General features: G+C 39.8%; 2 protein-coding genes and 1 long non-coding RNA gene across 3 annotated transcripts in view; 1 reads left to right on the top strand and 2 right to left on the bottom strand.

Moving 5' to 3' along the window:
* pcca (propionyl-CoA carboxylase subunit alpha) overlaps positions 1-9,869 on the top strand; it is a 50,349-nt gene extending 40,480 nt beyond the window's left edge. The window contains exons 21-23 of the mRNA XM_082163587.1: positions 4,229-4,369; positions 7,251-7,328; positions 8,914-9,869. Coding sequence (XP_082019713.1) covers positions 4,229-4,369; positions 7,251-7,328; positions 8,914-8,982 — 288 coding nt within the window. The 3' untranslated portion in view covers positions 8,983-9,869. The remainder of the gene's footprint in view (positions 1-4,228; positions 4,370-7,250; positions 7,329-8,913) is intronic.
* Positions 1-27,286, bottom strand: part of LOC309495675 — a 295,015-nt gene that overhangs the window by 147,265 nt on the left and 120,464 nt on the right. The window lies entirely within an intron of this gene.
* Positions 10,016-27,286, bottom strand: part of marchf4a (membrane-associated ring finger (C3HC4) 4a) — a 47,929-nt gene continuing 30,658 nt past the window's right edge. Inside the window, exons 3-4 of the mRNA XM_082163588.1 lie at positions 21,459-21,651; positions 10,016-11,296 (exon numbers count right to left, since the gene is read on the bottom strand). Coding sequence (XP_082019714.1) covers positions 10,833-11,296; positions 21,459-21,651 — 657 coding nt within the window. The 3' untranslated portion in view covers positions 10,016-10,832. The remainder of the gene's footprint in view (positions 11,297-21,458; positions 21,652-27,286) is intronic.

Below are 27,286 nucleotides of genomic sequence, written 5' to 3' on the forward strand. Positions count from 1 at the left end.
GCTCCATGGGGGGTCTCTGCTTCAAAGGTCTTCTGAGGGGGTTTGTTTCGAAGTTTCCATGGGGTCACGGCTATTATGGGATGCCTTCCGTTCATTCTATGTTAACAGATCAGTGGGGCTGTGGTCATCAATGCTCGTCTGTTTCCACGTCAGGTCCAGCAGAAACAAGAGTTTCAAAGTTTTTAGGGTTTCCTCCTGTCAGAAAAGTTATATAGATGTTTTTTTTTCTCAGGAATTGCACTTAGAAATTCTGTGAGACCATTAGTCGAGCACCTCACACTGCCTTCACTAACCCAGTGTTTCCCAACCCTGTTCCTGGAGGCACACCAACCAACACTACAGTTTCAAACTATTCCTAATCAAACCCACCTGATTCAACTCAGCTTGTTAGAAGAGACTCCAAGACCTGAAATGAATGGGTCAGGTACAAAATGCCTTCAGGAACAGGGTTGGGAAACACTGCACTAACCTCCGTCATGGGTTAAAAGTCATTAGTGAGTCCTATAAGTAGTCCCAGGCATTAAAAAAAAAAAAAAAAATCAAAACTTGGTGGTAATCTTGGTTGATTGTCCATCCTAAATGGCATGTGAGATTAGGGTTATTGTGTCCCAAATATTGGTGCGTTGGAAATCGTCAATGGTGCCTAGATGGTATGATGTTTCTGGTAGATTTGACACATACTTGCGTGCTTTATGGGTTAATATCAACCACAACCCCTCGCTTTAGAACAGAGAAAGATTTTGTGACCGTTTTTTTCTTTTTCCATTTCTTCAGTGTGTGTAGAAATCCTCCACGTGCAGTGTGACGGCTGTGCAGACATTTACATTTACATTTACATTTAGTCATTTAGCAGACGCCTTTGTCCAAAGCGACTTACAAATTAGGACAAAATTCAGCGAGTCATCATAAAGAGGCAAAAACAACAACAACGCAAGAAGTGCTCAAAATACGAATTTCAGGTATTATTCAGAGTAGCATAAGCCTGATAAGTGATGTTTCAAAGGGAAAGAAAAAATTTTTTTTTTATTTTTTTTTATAAGGTTAAGTGCTCGCGGAAGAGATTGGTTTTCAGCTGTCTTTTGAATGTTGTCAGGGATTCTGCATTCCGGATGAGGGTGGGGAGAGCGTTCCACCAGCATGGAACTGTGAATGAGAATGTTCTGGAAAGTGATTTTGTGGCTTTCTGTGATGGAACCACGAGACGTCGCTCGTTGACCGATCGTAGGTGTCTGGTAGGGATGTAGACTCGTAGGAGTGAGTGAGTGAAAGTAGGAGGGAGCTGAGCCTGTGATAGTTCTGTAAGCAAGCGTGCAGACCTTGTGCATTCTGGCAGTCGTTTTATAAAAATATTCAGGTGAAGTTTTAGCACTTCCCATAGGTGTGATTAGCTTTTAGGATGCTTCATGAACCTTACAGAGATGCAAATATTTATCCATCCTTAATCGGTATCCATTCATAACTGTCAGTCACAGATGAGGCTTTTTTAAGTAATTGCGAAGTGATTTGTAACTCCAGACTTTGAGTGGTAGTGTTTTGGGTTACACTTTATTTTAAGGTGACGTAGTTACATTGTACTTACTCAGATAAGTACTGAGTAATATTAATTAACTACATGTACTTACGTTAGGGTTAGGGTTTGGTTTAGGGTAAGTTACTTGTAATTATGCATAATTTACTGTTATTACTATAGTAAGTACATGTAGTAACGTAAATATGTCACCTTAAAATAGTGTTACCGTGTTTTGATATATGAATGAAATCCATCCATCCATCCATCCATCCATCCATCCATCCATCCATCCATCCATCCATCCATCCATCCATCCATCCATCCATCCATCCATCCATCCATCCATCCATCCATCCATCCATCCATCCATCCATCCATCCATCCATCCATCCATCCATCCATCCATCCATCCATCCATCCATCCATCCATCCATCCATCCATCCATCCATCCATCCATATTAAGCAGCACAACTGTTTTCAACATTGATAATAAGAAATGTTCAGCATATTACAATGATTTCTGAAGGACACCGAAGACTTGAGTAATGATGCTGAAAATTCAGCTTTTCCATCACAGGAATAAATTAAATTTTAGAGTAAATCAAAACAGATTAGTTATTTTAAATTGTTATATTTCACTGCATTATAATTTTTGGCGAAATTATTCTAGGCTTATTGAGCATAAGAGACTTCTTACTGACCCCTAGCTGCACGGTAGTGTAATTTGGAATGATACAAAATGGAAAAGTAGTAGTAGTGGTCCCAGACTTTTTATTTTATTTTTATTTTTTATTTTTTTAGATCAAGTACCCAAGTATGTTGTAGTACTTCTCGTAAGCACATGCTGGTAACATCTAAATATTTAATTTGTGACTTCACCTTGTTGCTCAGAGATTTAGTGAGTTGACCCCGGTCACAGAATCATCACCCTTCAGTACTGTGTGTGACCTGAGTTTAGCAGGATGATGTAAGGCTTCCTTTGTTGAATTCCTGGAAAGCAGACACATTCCCTTCAGAGAGCTACCCAGTGATTAATTAGTGAGCCACCTTTTCCTTTTTGCTAAATATAGCACAGAAATGACATCACAAATATACAGGGGGGTCTTCACAATGACACACTGGTCAGGAAGTGCCACCGAGGGTGAGAAACTTGTAAAGAACTAGTAGTACAAAAGTATTTGGCTCTTTTGTTGAGGACATACAACATTCAAAGCATTAAAAATAGGTTTTTAGAAGCTATAGACACACACACACACACACACACACACACACACACACACACACACACACACACACACACACACACACACACACACACACACACACACACACACACACACACACACACACACACATACATACATAAAAACATTATATATATATATATATATATATATACTGTATATATATCGGTATATAAGCGCCAATTTGTTTTTGTCAGATAAATACCTTAATGTAAGCTGATGGTAAAATTGCTTTTACTGACATATAAATTAAGCATTTGCTAAGGTTTTGAGTTCTGTAATTGATGCTCTGAAAATGGCCCTGGAGGTATGACCCCCCACTGTACTCAAATATCCATCTCACCTCCCTCTCATCCCTCCATCCTGTTGTGCCAGTGGCCTGTTCTTTATGTGACTGTATTAATTAGCTCTTCATTTGCTCTACAGGCTGTTATGAGCTAATGGCTCTCCATTAGTGTCTGTATGGAGAGCAGAAGGCTGATGCTCTTGGCATTCTGCTGCTACTGTGTGTGAGAGAGAGAGAGAGACTGAGAGTTTGTGGGAGTTTGCGTTGGTAATCATTAAATTGACAAAACTGCTTTTCATTCATTGAGCAGTGCGGAGGGCCAGGCTTCACTCGTCTGTTAATTGAATTAGACTGGGCACTGACAGAGCCTTTCATCTAAGGCAAAAATAAACTGTAAGCTGCCCGGCATGTGTTTGGAAACCGATTTGTGCTGCCATCTAAAGGAGGAGATGGGAAGCTTAGGAGAATATCATGGGAGATCAGGCCAGCCTAGCCTAGTTGTTCACTGACCATATGTTGCCATAAGTAGGTCTGAAATACACAGAGAAACCATCAGTTAGCATTTATATAATTGGCACTTTTATTTCCACTGGATCCCCCTGGAAGTGTATGATTGCCTGATGGCACCGCATCACATGAATAATGGGCATAGTCCCAAGCCTTTTTTTTTTTTTGTAACTATCGTGAGCTGTGGCATAAAAAGGGGAGAAAGTAGTTCATTTAGAGCCTTTAAAAAAGAGCGTGAACTAAAACAATATGCTATAATAATATGAAATGTTAGTGAAATATATACACAATCCTTCAAAAGTTTGGGGTCAGAAAGATTTTCAATATTTTTAAAGAAATTAATGCTTATTCACTAAAGATGCATTAAACTGAAAATTCAGCTTTGCCATCACAGGAATAAAATACATTTCAAAATATATCAAAATTTAATTATTAATTATTGTAATAATATTTTACAATATTACCGTACTCTCTTTACTGTAATCTGAATTTTTTATTTTTTTTGCCTTTTAAGACTAATGTGAAATTATTGGTCTGTACAAGATACAATGTCCACTAGACTTTATACTGCAAAAAAAAAAATGGTGAAATGTGTTTGTGTGTGTGTTTGTCTTCTGGAGTTTTCTGTATTTAATTCATTGAGGTATCTGTACCCATTTCTATGTGTTTCATGTGTTCAGTTTAAGTTGCGTGTGCTGAGTAACCTGGCAGCGTCCCTCAGTAAGCACATGCCAGAGAAGGTTCCCGAAGACACCAGTAGTATCCTCCGCTCTCCCATGCCAGGATCAGTGGTGGCTGTGTCTGTTAAACCAGGGGATAGGGTAAGTGACTTACTGGAAATACTGCACATTCAGCTGAACTATATTACTCTCATTTTCTCTGTTTAACTTTATGATATGGATTAAAATTCAGTCTGGATTGCTTAAAGTGGTGAATTGTTCCAAATAACTTTTACAATTAAAAAAAAATTTTTGTTTACCTGGTTAAACAAAGGTGGAATAAAATAAATAAATAAACTGCAACTTTTAAGGAAGCTGACATCTAAATATTACACATAAAAACAATCAGACAGTTAAATGCCAGTCACTTAGACACAAGCTAAAAAGAATCAAGGGATATTAGCAATAAATGTAGTAAGTACACTTTACCATTTCTTGTTGAACTTTCCTTTAAAGATAATGTACCCACCCATGTGGCTTACTTACCATTTTCCTAGTTCTCCGCTCAGTTTTGGTTAAAAAGAAAAAACTGCAGTTGGACAGTAGAAATGCAGTAGAAATTTGACATTGGTTTAAAAAAAATCTGAATAATGGCACATTTCCGCCACCCACTGGACTGGAGTATAACGTTACAGCTCTAGGTGGCACACAAAGAAATGTCATTTTTTTTACTGTTAAAATGTCTTAAAGCTACATTATGTAACTTTGTAACTAGCGATTCAATTATAGAACTACAAGTTATTTGTGGCGTAACGTTTGTGTGAGTGCTTCCGCTGTTCTGCGTGGATGAATCTGATGGCTCGAGGTGCACTGGTGTGCCAATGGGTGATTTGTCTTTTCAGTGTGAATGACACTCAAATATCAATGACAACAAAACTCAATAAATAAATGATAAAAAAAATGAATGCTTATTGTTTTAGGGTGCTTAACTCGACACCTTTACCTTATTTTTTTATTATTCTCAGGTTAGGTCAGTTGAATCTACGGTGACCGGGAGGGGACATGTTTGGTTCACTTCGGTTCACGACATCCGTTTCTCGTGGCCACGACTTAATATGTTGAGGGAACGGCAACCGTTTCTCGTGGCTACCAGTTTTATAACGTGGGAATTCTTCACACGCGATTCAGGCTCCTCCTTTTACCCCGGTCATAATTTACTTTATTTGTTAATTTAAGTTTCTCATCATTTGTTTTTGTTTATTGCCTTAAAAGGAACTTTATTCGTGACCCGAGTATTTCATTCAAGCCAGCAAATTTTCGACGAAAAAGCCCATTCAACTTCAGAATGCGCTTCAGGTGTCTTTCACTACCCATGTCTTAATGCCAGAGACCGCACTATATCTTTATATGACATTCCTAATTCAATGTAAAATGTTATTTCATCAGTCATCTCCATCTCCGACTGCTGTATATGGTTACTGTATTGACTGGTGTGGTTCCCTCAACATATGATCTCGAGGCCACGACTTTACATCGCGTGGCCACGATTTATCACGTTCCCACGAAGATCGTGGCAACAACATATTATCACGTTCCCACGAGTTTATATGTTGTGGCCACGACAAAACTAAGTGAACCTAACATGTCCCCTCCCAGTCACCGTAGAATCTGACCTAAATAAAAAGGATTTCAAATCAGACAAAAGACTTCTCAGTGGACTCAACGTTATAAATTAGTCATAAAAAATAGTCAATTTTCTACTTTCTCTAGCAGTACAAAAGTCAAAAATAACATAGTTATTTAACATAGTCTAAACATAGTTTTGCGAACCTAGTCAATGTCAAGTCACCTTTATTTATATAGCACTTTATACAATACTGAATGTTTCAAAGCAGCTTTACAGTAATAACAGGAAAATGATGCATATTAGCTGTTGTTGCACAACAATGCACAGCACTGTGATACTATGTTAACTAAATGTATTTCTGAAAATCAATAATTTCATTATTTACATTTTGACTAAAAAACAATAACATTGTGTAGCTTTAAGTACTGGGTTGTTTTTCAATATAGCCTAAACAATGAGAGCACTTGGGGGGAAAAAATCAATGAGCCACTTGTGCTTAGTTGCTCACACTCTTGGTGCTTTATTAAGTGTTAAAGTGAGTCCTGAAGTGCTTCCATTGTATCAAATTCACCCAACCAGGTGTTCATCAAATTATCTCCTTTTGTGTTCCACAGAACAAAGAAAGTCATGCAGGTTTGAAATGACGAGTAAATGAGGACAGCATTTTCTATTTGGAGGGAACTATTCCTTTAAATTACATGGGTTGCATTGGGATGACATCATTTGTAAAGCTGACAGTGCACTTCAGTATGAAAAAACGTCTCTGTGTGTGTGCGCGTGTTGCTGTCAAGTTGAATTGAATGTGTCCTGACTCAGTTTGTTAATGACTTATATATAATGCACAGACCGACTGGCTCCGACTAATACATCTGAGCTCTTCCAGTAAAACATCTCATTCACTCAGCAACATCACACACACAAGAACACTGCAATGAAGAGCTCTCACGCTGATTAGTCTCCACACACACACACACACACACACAGCAGTGACGTTCACACCACCCGATGTTACCACTTCTGCATAGATAAGACAGAAATTATTCCTTGTGGATGGAGGGAAACAGCTATTCCTCAGCGCTCGCTTATTTCCATAATCCATTTCCCTAATGGAGAGTTTGATAGATATAAACAGAGGTTTCTTTTATTGATTTAGCTCTCACGTTTCAGCGAGCTTTGTTCGTTTGTTAACAGTTATCACTCTTCTAATGCATGCTCCTTTATGAAATGATATTACAATATTCCCCTGCTCTTTGTGCGGAGGTCGTTTTATGTACTAGACCTTCACGAGCCTATCAAGTTAATAAATACGTGAAGGGAGATATTCTGTGAATTGTACATTTCAAGACGTTATTAGAAAGTAGTCATTGTTGAATGCCTGTTGTGGGTTTTGTTCATTTATCTGCGTGTGTTCTGAAGGTTGCAGAGGGACAGGAGATTTGTGTGATTGAGGCCATGAAGATGCAGAACAGCATGACCGCAGCTAAGGCAGCCAAGGTGAGCACACACACACACACACACACACACACACACACACACACACACACACACACACACACACACACACACACACACACACACACACACACACGTTGATACATAATCCTGCTCACTACTCTGTGCATCATAAATCGATATGACATATAGAACATACTCTTCCACATACATCAGATACATTATATTACCCAACACACACGGAGAGAGAGAGAGAGAGACATCAAGGGGCCACAGTCCATTATCCACACTTGTACTCTGACTAGACCACTTAGCTACTATGAAAGGCTGAGACCAGACTGTGGTCATGGTGTTTATGATTCTTTTGATGGACAGCAGTGCTTTATTGTACTTCATGCCATGGTTATTATAGTTAACTAAAAATAAAACAAATATTTTCGTTACTTAAACTTAACATAAAAAAAAATAAAAAAAAGTTTTATATAAAAATTTCAGCTAGCTTCTCTCAATTAGTTTGACTTGTACTAAAATAACTAAAACTGAATTAAAAATGAAAAACTGTATATGCACAGTACTGGTCAAAAGTTTGGAAACATTACGGTTGTTAATGTTTTTGAAAGAAGTCTCTTTACTTATGCTCACCGAGGCTGCATTCATATTATTTTTTGAAGAAAATATTGTTCTTTGTTAAAATTATCAAATAATAAATGACTTGGTAATGGCACCTAATGAAAATACTTTATGATCATGTTTGGAAAATAAAAAAATTATATATATATTTATATATATATACAGAATTTCATCTGTTTGCAATGAACAGATCATACAAAAGTAATTGAAATAGCTCAACACAACAAATGTTTCAAATGGTTTCCCCAAATTCAACTTCTGCGGTCTCAAAATTATTCAACCCCCTGAATACAATCCATCATAACAGCACAAATCTGCAAAACAGGTGTTGTCTCAAGCACACCTGATGCAACTAATCAAGGGCTTCATTAGTTGCACCAGGTGTGCTCGAGCTTGAACACATGAAATATCGGTGTGTATATGTATATTTATATATGTATGTACATATGGTAATGAGAGCAGTGTTGAGGATAGTGTTTTTGTAAAAACAAAACAAAAAAAACATACTAAATGAAAATATGATTGTAGGTTCTTAGGAAGAGTACAACATGGAATTTCCCTAATTTTAATATAATGCATATAGAAGAGGCACTATAAAGTTTAAAGCTATTAATATCTATCTTTTTAAACTAGAGTTATTGATTTTATATTTAAAATTATCCTAGGGGACCGATAAGTTCTCTTAATTGAAGAATCATCCATATGCATTTATATAGGAAGGAATACAAATGTGTATGGGTGAAGAAACAATGAAGCCAAATGGTTGCAATGACAATTCTCTTGAGTTTTAATTAAAATGAAAACATAAAACCTCTTACCATCTTTCATAATATGGAAGCATTCATTTGTTATTAAAGAATTTTCTCCATTGTTTCTCTGGGAAGCTTCCTGTGCGCAATGTGTGTTTGATTGACATTGATAAATAAGTGAACACAAATAGCTTTTTCAGATGCAGAATGCATGGACCTTTCTCATTTAATATGTTGTTGTTGTTCAGGTGAAGAGTGTGCACTGTAAAGCTGGAGATACAGTCGGAGAGGGAGATCTACTTGTGGAACTGGAGTAGCAGGACATCATCATCATCATCATCTGCAGGTCGCTGTGGAGGAGCAAACAAAAGACACTAATAGAGTAGATGGAACATTCCTCCATTCATAGTTTTACTTTCTTTTATACATTCTGACTATAATGTATCCATCTCCCTGGAAGTCCACTGGATCCCAGTGAAGGAAATGTCAAAACACTTACATTATCTTGTGCCTTGGCCCTCCGTTGGAGGTTTTCTTGTTTCACATGAAACCATCCACAATTTGACATCATCAGCAGCAGCGATTGTATTTGAACGCATGTTTAAAAGCAGTCAATGAAAGCTGTTGACTCTCTCACTCCTTCTCTCTCTCTACTCTCTGTGTACATTTAACCTTCTTTAGAGAAGTGCTGTGAATGATTGGCATTGCTTCAACTAATTCTTAACTGTTGGGTCATAGTATGCAATGATTTTTTCTGTTCCATGATTATTCAAACATAATATGGCCTATGTATTCTTTTCACCTCTAAATCGCCAATCCCACACTCGTATATTTAAGTGTTTCTTCAGAATATACAGATACACGCCTCATTTCTGTCATCAAATGCATTAAACTAGTCAAGAAACATGCAAGCTAATAATGTCACATGATCATATGTGATTATTTCTGCACAAGTTGTTCTTGGATATGTAGGATCTAAGAATCTAAGGAGAAGGAAATGGAGGAGTGGACCATTACCAGAAGGGATAGGCAGATATGATTACTCAGAAACAGGCAGCTGTGGTCAGGCTCGGAAGCCAGAAGACCCACCGGCACTGGTGCTGTTTCCTGTTTTCTATCACTCAGCCACTTAGATCCACTTTCTGTCTGTATTTGTTTTGAGAAAAAAAAAAAAGTGTTACAATAAAAATGGGATTAATGTAAACATTCCAAGTGCTGTTGATTTGTTTGAAACCCCAGGCTTGGAAAGCAAACACGTTGGAGCACATAAAATGAATTACTTAAATGAATGATTTAATTGAATATGCTCTGTGACTGGAGTCAACTCTTGCATACTCTCTTGCATAAGAGAAACAGACACATACAACAGTTAAACCAGTTGGAATTTTTTTTTTTTTTATGTAGCAACCTCTTTTTCTCACATATTTAACAAATGTAAACAAAATAAGTCCAAGAGATTTGCCTCAAATTGAGTCCGTTTTTTCAGTAGTAGTAGTTTGATTGCTGTACGTCGTCTCCACTGTAACGTGGTTTCCTATTGTTGGTGTACAAGACTGTCAAAATCAGAGAGGATTGATTTCCCTAAAAAACTGCCTAAAAGTGTAAACACAATAGTTTGATTCTTCAATACCCCATTTGGTTTGTTAAGAGACAGATTTAGACTTGCTTATCCTCGCAAGTGCCGCATTGACATCTAATAATAGGACTTTATCTGAAAATACAACCTGTAGTAATCAGAAAATGTGTGTAATGCTGCATGTTTTACAAAGAATACATTTGTTCTTCACTCTGAGCCATTTTAGTTCAGCAGTGGCTGTCAGTGTAGAAACTGGATTGCATCGGTAAGGTTGTGCTTCATAATGGTCACAGCTCTGACCTTGAGCTGACAATAAACTCAACACACACACACACTCAGAAAAACTTCACTGACCTTTGACCTTTTTCAGTGGCTTGCATAATTTCTAGTATGCAGCTTTATGGCCATAATCTTTCCTGTAACCACTGCGAGAGAAACTTGCTTTCTTGTTTTATTCAATACTGTAAAAAAAAAAACTCCTTTAAACCCGGACAGCACTGCACTGGGTCCCTGGGTAACACGGTTGAATTCTCTTCAGTGAATCCTTTCTTTAAATACGTCGCATGCAGAGACTGAACCGTAAACCAGGCCTCACACTGTAGTAACTCTCATGACCAGTTCGCGGTTGCTGTTGCTGGTCTGTCCGCGTGGCTCCTGGGGTCTCAGGTGGTGGCTGAGGAGATGAAGGATGTTGTAAGTACAGTGGTGGTCCGGCAGCGAGGGCTGCCCGTTGCTGGGCTCAGATGAGTCCTGCGGCTCTGTCGTGGCACCTGCTGCCAACGGGACGGAGTTTGTGGAGGGGGTCACGGTTCCCGCCGCGGCCGCTGCAGCCGCAGCCATGAGGGAGGACGTGGAGGTGGAGGCTTCGCCCTCTGTGCCGGACGGCCCCATGCGGTGCGGCAGCGGCAGAGAGAAGTTCCGGAATGTGGCACAGGTCTTCTGGTGCTCCTCATTGTCTTTGACCTTGTCGTAGTTTAAGACTTTCCACTGCTGATTAACAGCCTGCCAGCGGTTAAAGATGCGAAATACAGAGGGACCCTCGTGGACAATCAGAGCTAAAAGAGAAGGATAGACGCATTTGTTAAGTGAGGGATAATGTTCAGTCAGAACAAATGGGTCTGTCTAGGAAGAGATTCAATTTGCTGAAAGACCTTTTAATGGGTACTTTGTACAGTGCCCAATTAAAAATAACAACTGTAATTCTAAATGTACTGCATAGAAAATATTATGCAGTACAACTGTTTTTAACATAGAGACGTTTTTTGAACACCAAATCATATCAGAATGATTTCTGAAGGATCATGTGACACTGAAGACTGTAATAATGGCTGCTGAAAAATCAGCTTTGCCACCACAGGAATAAATTACATTTTAAAATGTTTTGTTTTTTTAATTGTAATATTTTCAAATATTGCTGTTTTGATAAAAAAAAAAAATGTAGCTTTCAGGAGCATAAGAGATCTCTTTCAAAAAGTAAAAAAAAAAATGAATGGCCCCAAACTTTTGATCGGTAGTGTAACAACCTAGCCTGGGAAAACCCAGACAACTTCCGGCAAATTTAGATTTGCTCTGCAAGTAGTCTGGCAAAGAGCTCATTCAAGCCCATTTCTAATCCGTCGAAATCGTGGCACCAATCAGAAACGTTGGTTACTACTGAGAATGGTCTGGTTTTAACCAGACTAGTAACAACCATTAATGTCTTTTAAATTATATGCTTGAAGCTTTTGCTAAGAAAAAAATGTCATTACTGTGTACAAAAAAGTACAGTATTGCTGTGGATGATGGTGAATAACAGGAAATGTCACACTGTTGGATGGGACGACTGACCAATCAGAATCAAGTATTCCTAAGAGCTGTGTAATAACTGACTGCTAGATTCCATTCATACTTGCACTGATAAACATGAGCATCATGTCAACTCCACACAAATACGAACTTCTACTCCATTTGGAAACACTGAAACTGAACACTTATACTTTTACTCAATTAGATTTCCCAGGCAAAACATGATACTTTACTTCTCATAAATCATTTAGACCGCCAAAGTGCATTTTTCAGAGGTCATCATGACATTTTCCTGGACATACAAGCCAATCGAATTAACATTTAAGTACTTTTTTCAAAATATGGTGCCCCACTATTCTGTATTTAATCACGTTTGGCATTTCAGAACCTCTTTAATTAATATTAAATAAGAAATTAAGTGTAATTATGCTATTAGTGTATGTCTTGAGGCTACATGGTTAATAGGCATTTTCGCTCCACTTATGGAAAACATTTACTTGACAACAACAAATCCCAATGACCTCATTGATCAAGAACATTTGCAATGCACAGTGACAAACAGGTATTTAGGAAAGTGTTGAGGTGCTGTCAATATGATTTCTTTTCTTTTTTTTTTACTCGCACCATTGTATTTGTTTCTTCAGAGGTCCAGATAGAAAGAGAGTGATGGTCTGCATTAATCTTTTATGTGACAGCGGGTTCCCCTCTGAATGTCTGCAAGGCCGCACATATCTCTACACTTTTTTTTCCGACTGCTACTATCTTCCCCCCTTTCGATTTTCACTCTCTGAGCTCTGATGACAGTTTTTTTCACCTCTCTGCAAATGTTAGATTACAAAGGCTTGTATTTTGTGGAGTTGAAACCGATCTCTGATCTAGTGGCGTCCCGAGAGCCCTGAGGTTCTCCTCTCACTCTAGCTGCTCCAGAATCAATGAGACAGACCACTAACAGACGTTATCACTGCACACTGCAGACCACTAAAACAAGCAGCGCGCGAGAAGGTAATAATAACCCACGGTTTTCAATCGACTTTTCTACAACAGCCTAAGCCAAAGCCCTGCAGTTGACAAAACTGGAAATGCTGGAAATGAAACAAGACTGCACTGTTTCACCTTTCAAATGACATCAGTCATATCAGTTAAATGGGGGGAAAGCATTAACCTTGATGCTGTTGTGGTTGCTCTTATTAGTTTTATTGGAACAGGTAACTGGAGTTTCAGTAGACAGAGCAGAATTAATGCGTCCACAGTGGCATTTATATGCAGCAAATGTGTACGAGTTGAAATTAGGTTGTGGAGGAGTTTATTAGCGTTCCAGCATCATGAAGATGCTATTGCTGATGAAACCTAATTTTTCTACTCTCACTCTCTCTCTCCCTCTCTCTCACTCTCTCTCTCTCACTCTTCCCCAGTTGGACTGCACATCCTCTCATTACAAGGAGAGAATGTGAGACATGTATTGATTTAACACACAAACACAGACACAAACACGCACATTTTCCTTGCGCCGAGAGGATAGCTGAAGGAAATTCTCAGGGCAAAGCTTGAATTTTTATCAGCAGTTTTTTCTGCTGTAGTGTGGGATTTTTTGGCCCCCAACCAGTCCCACAGTGGATGGGAACAGGGCTCGGCTGTGAAAAGCCACGTTGCCACCTGTCTCTTCTCTTAGCTTCACTCTCAGTCTTTCTCTCGTTCTCCTTCCTTTTTTGTTCACATAGTGCTTTCCCTGTCAGATGAATCTACATTATGACAGATGATATTAAACTAATGACTATAATTAGGCACAATATTATGTCATATTTCAGTATTAAGCTGAAAGCTGTATGAGTAAGATATCATCCCATCTGAGCAATCTTGAAAATCAACAAAATTGCTTCTTGGGTAGTGATGAATAATAGTATTTTATAAAATAGTAATGAAACATCTTTAGAAAATGTTTCTTGCTTTATCACATCAAGAAAAAGAAAAACCTTTTTCATACAGTATTTTTGGGATAAAACATCTAAAAAATATATCTCAGCATTTCTTAAGTCTTTTCATAATATTTGATATCTTGATATCTAAAAAAAAATTCTGAAATGCTTAAACTGGTTATTGTTTCAACCAAACAGCAAAGTAGATTGAAAATATTAACATGTAAGAAATAAAACTAAATACAAATATAATTAAAATAATCATTGTATTCCACTCACTGAACACAAAATTATATTTAAATGTTTAAATTTATATTTAAAGTTAAATCATTTTCATGTAAAAGTGTCAACATAATACATATAAACACTCAATTTTGAATGATGGCAAGAACTGAACACCGTGTAACACCGGTAACACCGACTATCGCGCCAAGCCTAATTGGCAGTGAATTTATTTCAAATATATAATAATATTCAATGTATCGCCCATAACTATACAGTTCCATCCATGCATTCATGTATATCATGTACACATATCATATATCATATGATGTGTACATCATCACATATATACACATATCACATATATTTGTTTGTTTCACTGTCTTACTTTCATCTCTGTTGTTGCTTAGTATATGTATCATTTATGTTATGTTATATGGCTTATTTGTAACCCCAGACATAATCCATGGACTTTTTGAGGAAAAATATGGATAGTTCTGTGAAATACATTTCGTGAGCTTAGAATTATAAGGTTCTATCTCCACTTTTGGTCGAAATTGAGTTTTTGACATAATCTGATCCATTAGGTGTTTATTAATGCCTGTGTGGTGTTATTTTTGTAAAAAAAAAAATTTGTTAGTAGTTATTAATAAAATAAAAAGGTTCCATCACTCCATTGCCAGATGGGATGTAAAAACTTTGATGCTCAATATCTCAGAACTACCCTAAACGGAGAGAGAACCTTATAATTCTAAGCTCACGATTTCACAAATGGTTAAAAAAACAGATGATGGTACAGTTTGATTAGAAGCTGAAAGCATCAACAGTTATCCAAAATATTGTATAAACCCACATTTTGGATAAAAGCATCAGCTAAATTAATAAATATAAATGTTGTGTGATACATTATTCGTAACACTCTCAGAAGACCTGATACCCCTTCCTGTCAAGAGGGGAAATAATAAAAGGCCAATGCTATTCTCAGTGATAGTATTTCAATGAAACGATCGCCTTTAGGCATTATCTCCATTCTCTCCACCTAATCAGACAGAATGGACTCTTGTTCGCTCTCCCTCCCAGTCTGGCTGCTAACAGAGACAGAGCGATACATCACAACGAAACTCTTGAGGAACTCTGCCATTGATCTACAGCATGCGCACGCACAAACGGATGTGCCACTAAAACAATCTCGACATCATCATTGTTCAGCTCCTTCCCATTCACCCTCTTTCTTTTTTTCTTGCAGTCGCGATTACCCAAGATAGCGCTGCTCTGAGAAAACCTCATTATTCCCTCTGAGCCACTGGAGAGGCGAAACAGCCATTCCACTCCAGCTTCTGCAGCATTGTGATGCCCATTTAGACTGCAGGCACTAGGTGGCAGATATTTTATGTTGCAGCTGTCATTTGTGGATGTTAAGGAGAGGGCTGCAGTTGTTGACACTCTTTCTGTAACTCCCATATGACTTTATGTCCAATCTGCAATACATCAGCATGGCGAGCTGTCTAAACCTCGTACATCAAACTGCAGCTATATCGCAGGTACTCTGTCCAATACCTGTGCATTTATTGAAATGGCCACGTTGACACAGCAGCAGAATACAATTGTCAGTGCTGAATATAGTTGTTCATTCACATTTTTGTTTTGAAACAGACATAAGGTGTGGCCACATTTGTGGAAATTGATGAAAAATGGTTCATTATCTGTTGTCAGTAGTGTAGTGACGGTTCACTTTCAAAACCAAGCAGCTTTCTGTTGGTCAATGTGGCGAATTTGCGTGACATACTAAACCCGAAATGAAATCTGCACAGGAAAATCTTGTCCTCACATGTAAAGCCTGATCGCATTGATTCCTACTGAAATGACTGGATTTCTCCATTTCTCGAAAATTCTCCAAACAAAGGTAAATTTGACTGCACCTTTACTATAACTAGGCTATGTTTACACACTTTCACCATTCGCGAAAATTTCCGTCATTTATGAGGCAATGCTTCCCCGCTATTAGTCTCAGCCTCAGATACCACGCTTACGAACGGCTGGCTGAATGTCTGATGCACACTTAACTGGAAACTAACTGGAAACTTCAGGATTTTCGAAGTTGTCATCTAAAAATGGTTGAATTCTATAGGATTTCCGAGAGACGTGTCTGTCGCGTTCTTTAAAGGTCCGCCCGGAAACAAAGATGCCGTGGCGTCAAACCCCTTCATGGAAGAGGAAAGTGAAACTTTGACAATTATCAGGATCAACTAAACGCTGGATTTTTAGAAGTATGTGAAGTATTTCAAATTCGTGGCATAGACTTGCACACCGGTCTGTTATTGTAGGAACATCAACGTTTTCACGCCCCTAAACATGACGCAGAACAAAACGATCTGTGATTGGTTTGCTTTACATGTCAGTCAGACATCCTCTGGACGGTTCTAGGCCAATGAAAGCTGCTAAGGATACCAGACCTTCTGCCGTCAGTCTGAAGGTCTGGCTACGCGAGACTACTCCGCCATAGACGGAAATTTCAGGCTTTCCGTGTATTCACTGTTATACGGTAGGGGCCGCTATTACACATCTGAAAGAATACCGAATCTCCTGATCAAAAGACACGTGATGAAGAAGTATAAACAAGCGATATCTATGTAAGCAGATGCATACGTAAAATATTGCGGTCATCAACATTAAACAGCATACAAATCAAAACTGCCTAAAGTTACCGAATGAAATGTTGACCCAGGACGAGGTATAGGACTGTGTAAGCTTTGGGGCTGTTGATGGACTCGATCTACTCTATCTATGGTTTGATCATCATTCTGGATCAAAAACACATTTTTCTCAGCTTTTTGCTCAAAATGCTCTTTTCTTTTCTTGCAAAAGTTGTAAATAATGCCTGGATCAGTGATGAAAATAAATATATCAAAATTGTGACTTTCATAACGCTGGAAAGTCATTACAGATAACATGACTTTATTTGATAAACGTGCCCAATAGAGACACAAATTCATCCATTATCCTACAGTGGCATTGAATTGTTTAGTGTGGAGCAAAGCATTCGGGACCCAGACCACAAAACTGATAAAGGCTTTGATGGAAGACAGTGATTGGAAGGGCTCATAACTCAATCTCTGTGTGTGAGTTATTGGAACCTCACAGGAATACACAAAATACACGTCGACTGTGTGTGCAGCTATAGCACTGTATGACAATGTGATTCTTTTTACCCAATACAGGTTAACCAAAATAGTAAATTTAAGGTGTGAGTCCTGATCATTTAAACTAGTGAGTTGTTTGGCTATAGAATATATTTAGCACTCTAAAATGTGACTAACTGCCGTTTATACTGCCGCTGTGTGAACATTGTTACTGGTATCTGTATGTCATTGATATACAAAAACTTGGACATTTTGAGTGAATAGAGCGACAGGGCTAAATGTTTGGACAAAAGAGGGAGAGCTAGAGAATTTTTGGCTGCATATCTAAGAAAATGAAACGAGCAGGAATTATTTGAAATAGTTTAGAAATAAAAATGAAATTCTTAAGTCGCAATGCAACGTCTGGATGTCTTCGTTATCTTTTGCAATGGTTACAAGCAATTCTCAATACTATTGCGAGTTAAGGTGCAGTCACATTTACCATTGCTCTGTGAAATTTTGCAGGCAAAATCCAGTCATTTCAATAGGAATCTGTGGAATCAGGAATCAGGAAAAAAAATCCAATACAGATTTTGCATTAAATTCAAGCGAGTCACAATTTGCCACATTCACAATGTTTGTGAATAGAAGCTTAAATTAAATCTGTTCATCATGTCTCATCAGAAGACTTTGAATCGCTTGATTCATATGGATTATTTTCATGATGTCTTTGTACTTTTTTAAACTTGATTACAAAGGTTGATATAAATGGACAAAATGGGGGAGAATATAAAAAATATCTTGATTTGTATTCTGAAGATGAACGAAAGTCTTACAATTTGCAAAGACATGAGGGTGAGTAAACAGGTGAACTATCCCGCAATTAATCTCACATATCTGGGTTTCCTCCAACCCTTCTGGAAAAGCTGAACTGTACTTTTTTTGGCTAAGTGCTGCTCTAGTTTTAGCTGCAGTCCCCCCACTGTTTTGTTACAACAATGCTCTTCAGATGATGCTTAATTGAAAAAAAAAAAATGTTATCATTTAATTAGGAGCACATTTCCTCTGAGAGACAAAAAGACTGATACAATGTGTGTGCGCGTGTTATTTACTGCCTCAATTGTATGCGGATCACGAGGGAAGCAGTGTGTATTTTCTCTCATAGCGAAGCATTAGAAGGATCGCTCCTTAAGCTGGCCTGATTAGACTATCCCATCGTCTTGCCTTTCCTCCAGAGATCAAACTCAGCATGTCCTTCCCTGTAATACTTTATACCAGTGTGACGATGCATTACATATCACAGTAAGTCCTAAATATTTGGTCTATTCACTTCCAAATGACATACATATGACTATTGTTATAATATCTACAAATAGGGTGAATCAGAAGTGAGCGCAGAGCTCTTGAAGTGAGAGGGCTTTGCTCTTATAGGCCATGCGTTTAGAACACTGCGCAAATCTATATATCACTCAACCTTCATTTTGAATAGGAATGTTAACATAGGAGCAAAAGTAATGCTTTTAACTGTAAAGATTGTTGTTCTGGAAAGTATACTTTTGCATCGAATATCGACCCTTTGTAATTCTATTTCCGCTGAGAGTCCTTGGGTGCATGAGAACAATTGAGCATTTTAAAATCAATGGAAAAATCACATAAATGGCAAAAAAACTGCAAAATTACTTCCTTTACCTGACGATTGTCTGTATGCTGTGAAAGAGAAATTCAGTTTGAAGGGTCAATCCAAATGAGAGAAGGCAAGTAATAATGAAAGTAGCACTTGGAACAGAGAGCAACAGTGGGGTAATGGAAGTAGAAATTCCATTACTTTTCTCAACAGAGAAATAGATTTTTAATGATTCCGCATAAACCTTTCAAGACAGGCCGACTATTAATCTATGGAATGCTTCTGTTAAAGCCCTAACTCGTACGTTTTTAAAGTTCAGTTTTAAATGTTCAGTTCCACTAATCAGAAAATCACAACAAACAAATCAACCATCCACTCACATGAAGCATTGTGAATGACAATCAAGTCAGTCTCCTTACACTCTTCAACTTCTTAATTTAACTGGTCACTGAATTAAAGGGGTCCTATTATGCCCTTTTACGAAGTCTTGATTTTGTTTTTGGGGTGTGATAGAATATGCTTTCATGCTTGATTGTTAAAAAAAACACATTATTTTTCACATATTTTACATTATTACAGCTCTTCTCTCCCAGTCTGGCTAGAACGCGATGAGCCCGTCCTTCTGAAATATTAAATGTGCTGTGATTGGTTACTTGGCCCAGTGTGTTGTGATTGGCACCGCTTAGCGTGTGTTCAGGGAAATGTCACGCCCCTTATCATAACCACGAGTTTCATCTACTCAGATGTATAAATATTTAGGATGGCGTCAATTTCAAACCATTTCAAGCTAGATTCAGACTTAAGAATGTTAACAAACAAGAGGATCATGCAGAACAGATTTCATGCACTGACTTTGCAAGCACGGATTTCACAGGACGTTTCAGAGTGGTATGTTTTTTTTTTTTTTTTTATACATTTTAGATCCGATGTTATACACCATTTCATCATACTGTAGTTGTCGGAAACTATAGTAATACAAACAGTAATCAATCACACAACCATGGATCATTTGTGAACAGTCTTACAAAAGCGAGAGCTTACAAAAGCTACAGTAAACATTATATCAACACTAATGTTGGCTAACAGGCGAGCGGAGGTAAACAGCTTTGTCCTGTTTACATTGTAGTTTGTTGCAACAACATAAAACTTATAATCAGAACTGTTAATAGAAAACGCAACTAGAAATGATAAGATATACTTACAAGTTGTGATCCACAAACAACAGATTGTCCAGACAAAGTGGGAACTGTTCCGTTTCAGGAGAAGCTTTTGTGTGTAACCTGCATTGTACTCTCTTAGCTTCTGGAAGCTGTTCTCCGTAAAATGCGCAGCACACAGATAAACGTTGGTGTAACAATGTTCATGAACATTGTCTAAAATAAATTTTAACCACTGAGGTGATAATACACAGGGCAACTTTTTGAGCAATGTTACTGGGCAATGTTGCCGTCAACGGGGGACCAAGTGAGACACAGGGCCCACGGCCGATCTAAAGTATCCAGATAGAAATTTGTTGCCCATTCTCAACGGGACAGTTCCCAAGCAACATTGCTCAAAAAAGTTTCCCCGTGTATCATCACCTTAAAAAAAAAATCGTTTTCGAAACGGGGTTGATTAAACAGTGTCTCTTTGACATAGTGACAACACTGTCTTCTCTAATGCAGCTCAACCAGGCCTCGTCCTCTTTTTTTACATATTCTGTGGGCGGGGATTATTTAAATGAGTAACACTGTGACTTCATAAAGCCCGGAAAAAAATGTGTTTTGTCATTTGTTATAGTTCTTGGAAAGAATATTCTGTTAAATAAAATATATTGGAGCTTTGTAACCTAGCAGAACAGCAACATCACACACTAACTAAAGTTGAAAAAGTGAAAAAGCATAATATGACCCCTTTAACTAATGTGATGAGATCATGTGACAACTATGTAGCAAACTACTGCTTCAAATGGTTATTGTTGTGTACTGTTATGTTTCACAATATCAGTTATCAGTCCTGAGCAGTAATCGGTAAGATAGAGTTTCATTCTGAATATAGCCAGTTTAAGTTAGCTTTGCTAGTCTAATAGTTTAAGTCACTTAATATTGGATGGATTTAAAATTGTTCACTCTTAGTGTGACAGCCAGTATATTGTGGCCAATTTGAATTTGAATGGCATCTATGCAAGAATCAATTTCCAGTTCTCAATCTTTCAATCTTTCCATTTCTATTGTTAGGAATTTTATTCAGTAGATACATAAAAAATGCATTCATTAACTGAAATGCAGCAATTACTCATGGCTCCCTGTGGCTTGCCTGAAAAACACAATCCTCTTAGTTCTGCCTGCACTTTTCCTTTACTTTCCTGTGTTTTTAGAGGAAAGTGGGCTTGTAATTCAACATTATGTCTTCAGCTGGTTCCAATAGGCCTAGATGTTGGTTACCAGTGAGACCCCCCCCCCCCCCCCCCCCCCCCCCCCCCTCTCTCAGACAAGTAGACATACAAACATGTAAAAGCACAGCATTGGTTTTGCTGAGTCAGGTGGCTGTAATTATTGAGAATCCAATGACCTACCAATGCAAACCAGGTCCATGAAGCCGTACATGGCATAACAGATCTGGAAGAGCAGGTCCTGCCTTTGCCACTTGGCCGAGGGGCTGAGGGAGGACCACACCAGCCAGGAGATACTGGCTATCAGGAACAGCGAACCCAGAACAGCTGCAGCTATCTGGACTTTCTCTATCACTGTCAAAGAGATGGCCTGCCACTGGAGACACAGAAAAAAACGATGAACTAATAGATAGCACAGTACCAGACGCACATTTAAACACACATGAAGAACAAGAAAACACTGGAAAATATTAAACAGTACACAGATAATATAAGTGACTTAATATCAGTCAGAATAAAAACAGACTAATAATATAAACAAGTATGCCTTTGGTAATATTACTAGAATTAGTCAGTAAATTAGACTGATGCAGAGGTACACATCTTCCAAAAGTTTGGGGTCAGTGAGATTTTTTTTTATGTGTGCTTTTATTCAGCAAGGAGGCATTATTGATCAAGACTTGTTATAACAAAAATGTTTCAAATAAATGCTGTTCTTTTGAACTTTCTATTCATCCTGAAAAAAGGTGTATTGTGGCTTCCAGAAAAATATTAAGCAGAGTTTACACAGTGTTTTTAACATTTATATAAATGTTTCTTGAGCAGCAAATCAGCATAATAGAATGATTTCTGAATAATCTTGTGACACTAAACACTGGAGTAACAGCTTTTAAAAAATCAGCTTTGCCATTTAGAGGAATAAATTAGATTTTAAAATATTACAATATAAAAATGCACTTGTAAATAGATACTATTAAATTCTATTAAAATAATAGAAAACATACCTTTTAAATTGTATGAATATTTCACAACATTATTATTTTTACTGTATTTTGATAAAATAAATGCAGCTTTGATGCAAAAATATATAATGCACGAAACAAAAATATATTTAAAAAAAAAATCTTACCGACTCCAAACTTTTGAATGGTAGTGGTTTACTTTTTGGGTTTTTTATTATTCATATCATTATTTTAAAGGTGCGCTCTGGAAGATCTTTGAGATGAAGTACATACAAAACAAAAATACTGAACATACTGTTCTTCCCTTACCCCAATTCACTACGGTAAGCTCACAATAATATTATATTTTGAGCAGTTGGGATGGATTTGGCAAGAAAAATGTCAGAATAATTTCTTGCTGTTTTACATCATTTCCATAAACTAAAATATGGTCTGTCTACTTGCTCAGACAACTTTCTTTCTTCCTCTTCTTCTTCTTTTTTTCTTTTCTTTTTTTTTTTAAATACGTGCCCTGTAGACGTTCTTATTGCTGGTTGTAGATCTTGGTGTAAAATTCAAGGACCTTTCAAGGACTTTCCAGGTCCAATACCCTCAAATGCAAGGACTTAATGCAGGGACACATTTCAAGTGAGAGCAAGGTTACACCGTGATACCTTATCAGATACATTGTTACAGTTTTCACGTGTCAAACAACTAGGCTATGCAAAAAAGCTTCTTTTTTTTTTGGCCATATGTGACCCTGGATCACAAAACCAGTCACAAGTTGCACAGGTATATTGTGGCAATAGCCAACAATACATTGTATGGGTCAAAATTATCGATTTTTCTTTTATGCCAAAAATCATGAGGATATTGAGTAAAGATCATGTTCCATGAAGATATTTTGTAAATTTCCTACCGTAAATATATAAAACATTTATTTGTGTGAGTGAATGCAGCACAATCGTTAACATAAATGGACAACTTTAAAGGCGATTTTCTCAATGTTTCGATTTTTTTGCACCCTCAGATTCCAGATTTTCAAATAGTCATATCTCGACCAAATATTGTCTTATCCTAACAAACCATACATTAATGGGAAGCTTATGTATCTTATACATTATACATCTCAATTTAAAAAAATTGACCCATGTGACTGGTTTTGTGGTCCAGGGTCACATGACAGAGATCTGATATTCTATTTATTGTATTTCTGTTTTGCATAAAACCAAAGAATATTCAGTATATTAACTTTTGCATGGATTTTATTGAAAAGAGCTTAGGCTCATGTAACGTACTCGGTTACTAACGTAACCTCGGTCCTCTCTATAAGAGGGAACGAGTACTGCGCAAGTATCTTACGCTAGGGGAAAATCCCTTTTCCGCGAGATATTGAAGCCAAAAAATTATCCTTAATTTGTATTATTGTAAAACGCGTTGTGGCAGCATACAGACATAGGCAAGACAGCTCGCGTGCCTATTGGCTGTTCTGCGGCAACTGCAGCAGCCTATCGAGCGAGGCCTAGCGTGACGTCAGACCCAATGAGGGTGCTTCGCGCCCACTGCGTCACGTCCCGCCGAAACGGGCGTGGCTTAGGCCTATAAATCCGGCTCGCAGGCAGCTGATATCTGGTTTTTCATCGCCGAAGCTAACCAGAGCGTGTGCATGCACGGCAAGATACGCAGTACTCGTTCCCTCTTCTAGAGAGAACCGAGGTTACGTTAGTCACCGAGTACGTTCTCTTACGAGAGGTCTCTCGTACTGCGTAAGTATCTCACGCTAGGGGACCCAATGTAAAACGCCGTGCGTGCTGGGATCTGACACCAAAGACCCAGGGCGAAAGACCAGGATTTATATAGTGCACAATCACCAAGGGAACTCACAGGGAGTCCGGGAAGAGGGAGGGGCGGAACCGCGCTCTTTCACATATAGCAGCGTCCCTCAGACGCAAATTACATCATACAGACAGGGCGGAGTACGGCCTGAACTGATGGAAAATTGTGGGTCTTATTCATTTGCCCATAAGCATTTTATGGTCGATCAGCGAACAGTGCTCAGCGAGCAGTGATCAGCAGACACAGTATTCTGAACCGAAAGCATCAGAACAGACAGTACTGGTTTATTTAGACCGACAACAGCCTGGCCTGTAAGGCGGGAACCTCTAGGTTATAAAACCTTATAAATGTAGACGGGGAGGCCCAGCCTGCCGTCATACATATATCTTGCAAGGCAATCCCACTTGACCAGGCCCACGATGAAGCCATGCTTCTCGTGGAGTGCGCTCTGACTCCCAACGGGCACTGCATGCCCTTGGAAGTGTACGCCAGCGCAATGGCGTCAACTATCCATCTGGATAGGCTCTGCTTCGACGCGGCTAGTCCCTTGGAACGTCCGCTGAACGAAACAAAGAGCTGCTCCATCTGTCTGAAGATAGATGAGCGAGACACATAAGCTCTTAATGCCCTGACTGGGCAAAGGAAGCTCGCGTCTCCTTCCTCGTCAGAGGAAATGACCTGCGCCCTAAACGGTGTGTTGAGGGATTTTGGAACATAACCGTGCCTAGGTTTGAGTATAACTCTTGAGTCATTAGGCCCAAACTCCATGCACGTCGCGCTTACTGAGAGCACGTGTAAGTCCCTTATGCGCTTCACTGAAGCGAGAGCCAGAAGAAACACTGTCTTGAAAGACAGGTGTTTAAGATCAATCGTCTGTAAAGGCTCGAATGGGTCACCTTTCATGGCTTCCAGTACCGTAGAAAGGTCCCATACCGGGACTGAGGGAGGTCTGGGAGGATTCAGTCTCTTAGCTCCTCTAAGGAAGCGGATGACTAAATCGTTCCTTCCTATTGACTGACCAAGCGTTGTTTTTGAGAACGCTGCTATGGCCGCCACATAAACTTTGAGCGTGGAAGGGGACCTGCCCTTGTCCAACAGCTTTTGTAGGAAGGAGAGAACCTCCGTCACCCCACAGTCTGGGGGCGACACGCCACGAGCTGTGCACCAGCTGGAGAACACTGATCATTTCGAGGAATAGAGACGTCGCGTAGACGGAGCTCTAGCCTGCGTGATCGTGTTTAACACTCCGCTTGGGAGGTCAGCGGGTACCCGTTGATGGCCCAAACATGAAGGGACCACAGCTCTGGGCGCGGATGCCAAATCGAGCCCTTGGCCTGAGAGAGGAGGTCCCTCCTCACTGGCACTGGCCATGGGGCAGTGCTCGCTAGCTGCATCAGAACTGGGAACCAGGGTTGGTTTTTCCAGAACGGCGCTACGAGTAGCACTGAGCATCCTTCTTCCCTGATCCGTTCTATCACCTGAGGCAGGAGAGAGACGGGAGAAAAGGCATAGAGCGGGCGGCGGGGCCATACATGAGCCAGAGCGTCCCTGCTCTTGAAGAAAAATTCCAGACAGTGAGCGTTTTCTTGAGACGCGAACAGGTCTACTTCCGCTCTGCCGAATTTCTTCCACAGCAGCTGGACTGTCTGTGGGTATAGAGACCACTCGGCTGTCGGAACATTGTTCCTGGACAGTCTGTCCGGTCCTACGTTTAAGAGCCCTGGCACATGCGCTGCTCTCAGCGAGAGCAGGTTGCGCTGAGCCCACACCAGGAGGCGTTCTGTCAGCCTGTGCAGGTTTCGGGACCTGAGGCCGCCCTGGCGATTTATGTAGGACACCACAGACATGTTGTTCGAGCGGACCAGGACGTGGTGTCCTCGTATTTGGGGACAAAAACGCGTCAGCGCGTTGTCTACTGCCAGCATTTCGAGGCAGTTTATGTGTAGAAGCTTCTCCCGTTCTGACCATTGGCCGAAGAACGGTCTGCCCTCGAGCAGATCCCGAGGTGGATGCGTCCGTAGACACTACCTTCACACTCGAGGAAGTCCCCAGGCTTACACCTGATTGGTACCAGTCGTTTGCTTTCCGAGGTTTCAGAGCTGCGATGCATTTCTGATTGACCTTGAGACGAAGCAGACCGGAAGCCCACGCTCGGCGCGGCACTCGCGCTTTCAGCCAGAACTGTAGCGGGCGCATGCGAAGCAAGCCCAGATGAAGTACTGATGATGCTGAGGCCATGAGACCTAGCATCCTCTGAAATTTCTTGAGCGGGACAGATGCGCCGCAGCGGAAAGAGCTGGCTGCGCGCTGAACGTCTAGTACGCGCTGTGGTGACAGTCGCGCTATCACAGACAGCGAGTCCAGTTCTGTGCCCAGAAAAGATATTATCTGCCTGGGGGACAGAGACCTCTTCGCCCAATTGACTGTGAGACCCAGATTCTCGAGGTGATCGAGTAAAATGGTCCTGTGCTCTATGAGCACCGAGTGAGATTGAGCTAGAATCAGCCAATCGTCCAAGTAGTTCAATACTCGCATGCCTTGTAGTCTGAGGGGTGCGAGCGCTGCGTCCATGCACATCGTAAATGTACGGGGTGCTAGGGACAAGCCGAACGGTAGGACTGTGTACTGATATGCCTGGCCCTCAAAGGCGAATCTCAAATATCGCCTGCGACGTGACGCTATCTGTATTTGAAAATACGCGTCTTTCAGATCTATTGACACAAACCAATCTCCTCGGCGAATCTGCGCGAGGATTTTCTGGTCGTGAGCATTCTGAACTGTCGCTTCGCAAGCACTCTGTTCAGTTGCCTTAGATCTAGTATGGGTCTGAGACCCCCGTCTTTTTTCGGTACCAGGAAGTATCTGCTGTATAGCCCTCCTTCGCTCTGAGCTTGAGATAAGGGCTCTATGGCCCCCTTGCTCAACAGTTTCGAAATTTCGGCTCGAAGTAGGTGTGCTACTTCTGTTTTTACCGTGGTTTCGACGCGCGTCGCATAGCGGCGAGGCCGTCGGCGAGACTGTAGCGAATAGCCTCTTTCTATAATGTCTAGCACCCACTTCGAAACCCCGGGTAGCCTTGCCCATGCATCTGCACGAATGGCTAGGGGTTGAATGCGAAGCGCGCTCTGGTCGCTCAGCGACAGAGGGGCTTTGGTGTGCTGCAACATAAGCGTCGCGCTTATGACATTTGAGGCAGGGGGCACGCTGATAACAGCGGGCAGATTGCCAGCGCTC

This window comes from Leuciscus leuciscus (genome assembly GCF_965113295.1).
Source record: "Leuciscus leuciscus genome assembly, chromosome: 3".
Classification (NCBI taxonomy): Eukaryota; Metazoa; Chordata; class Actinopteri; order Cypriniformes; family Leuciscidae; genus Leuciscus; species Leuciscus leuciscus.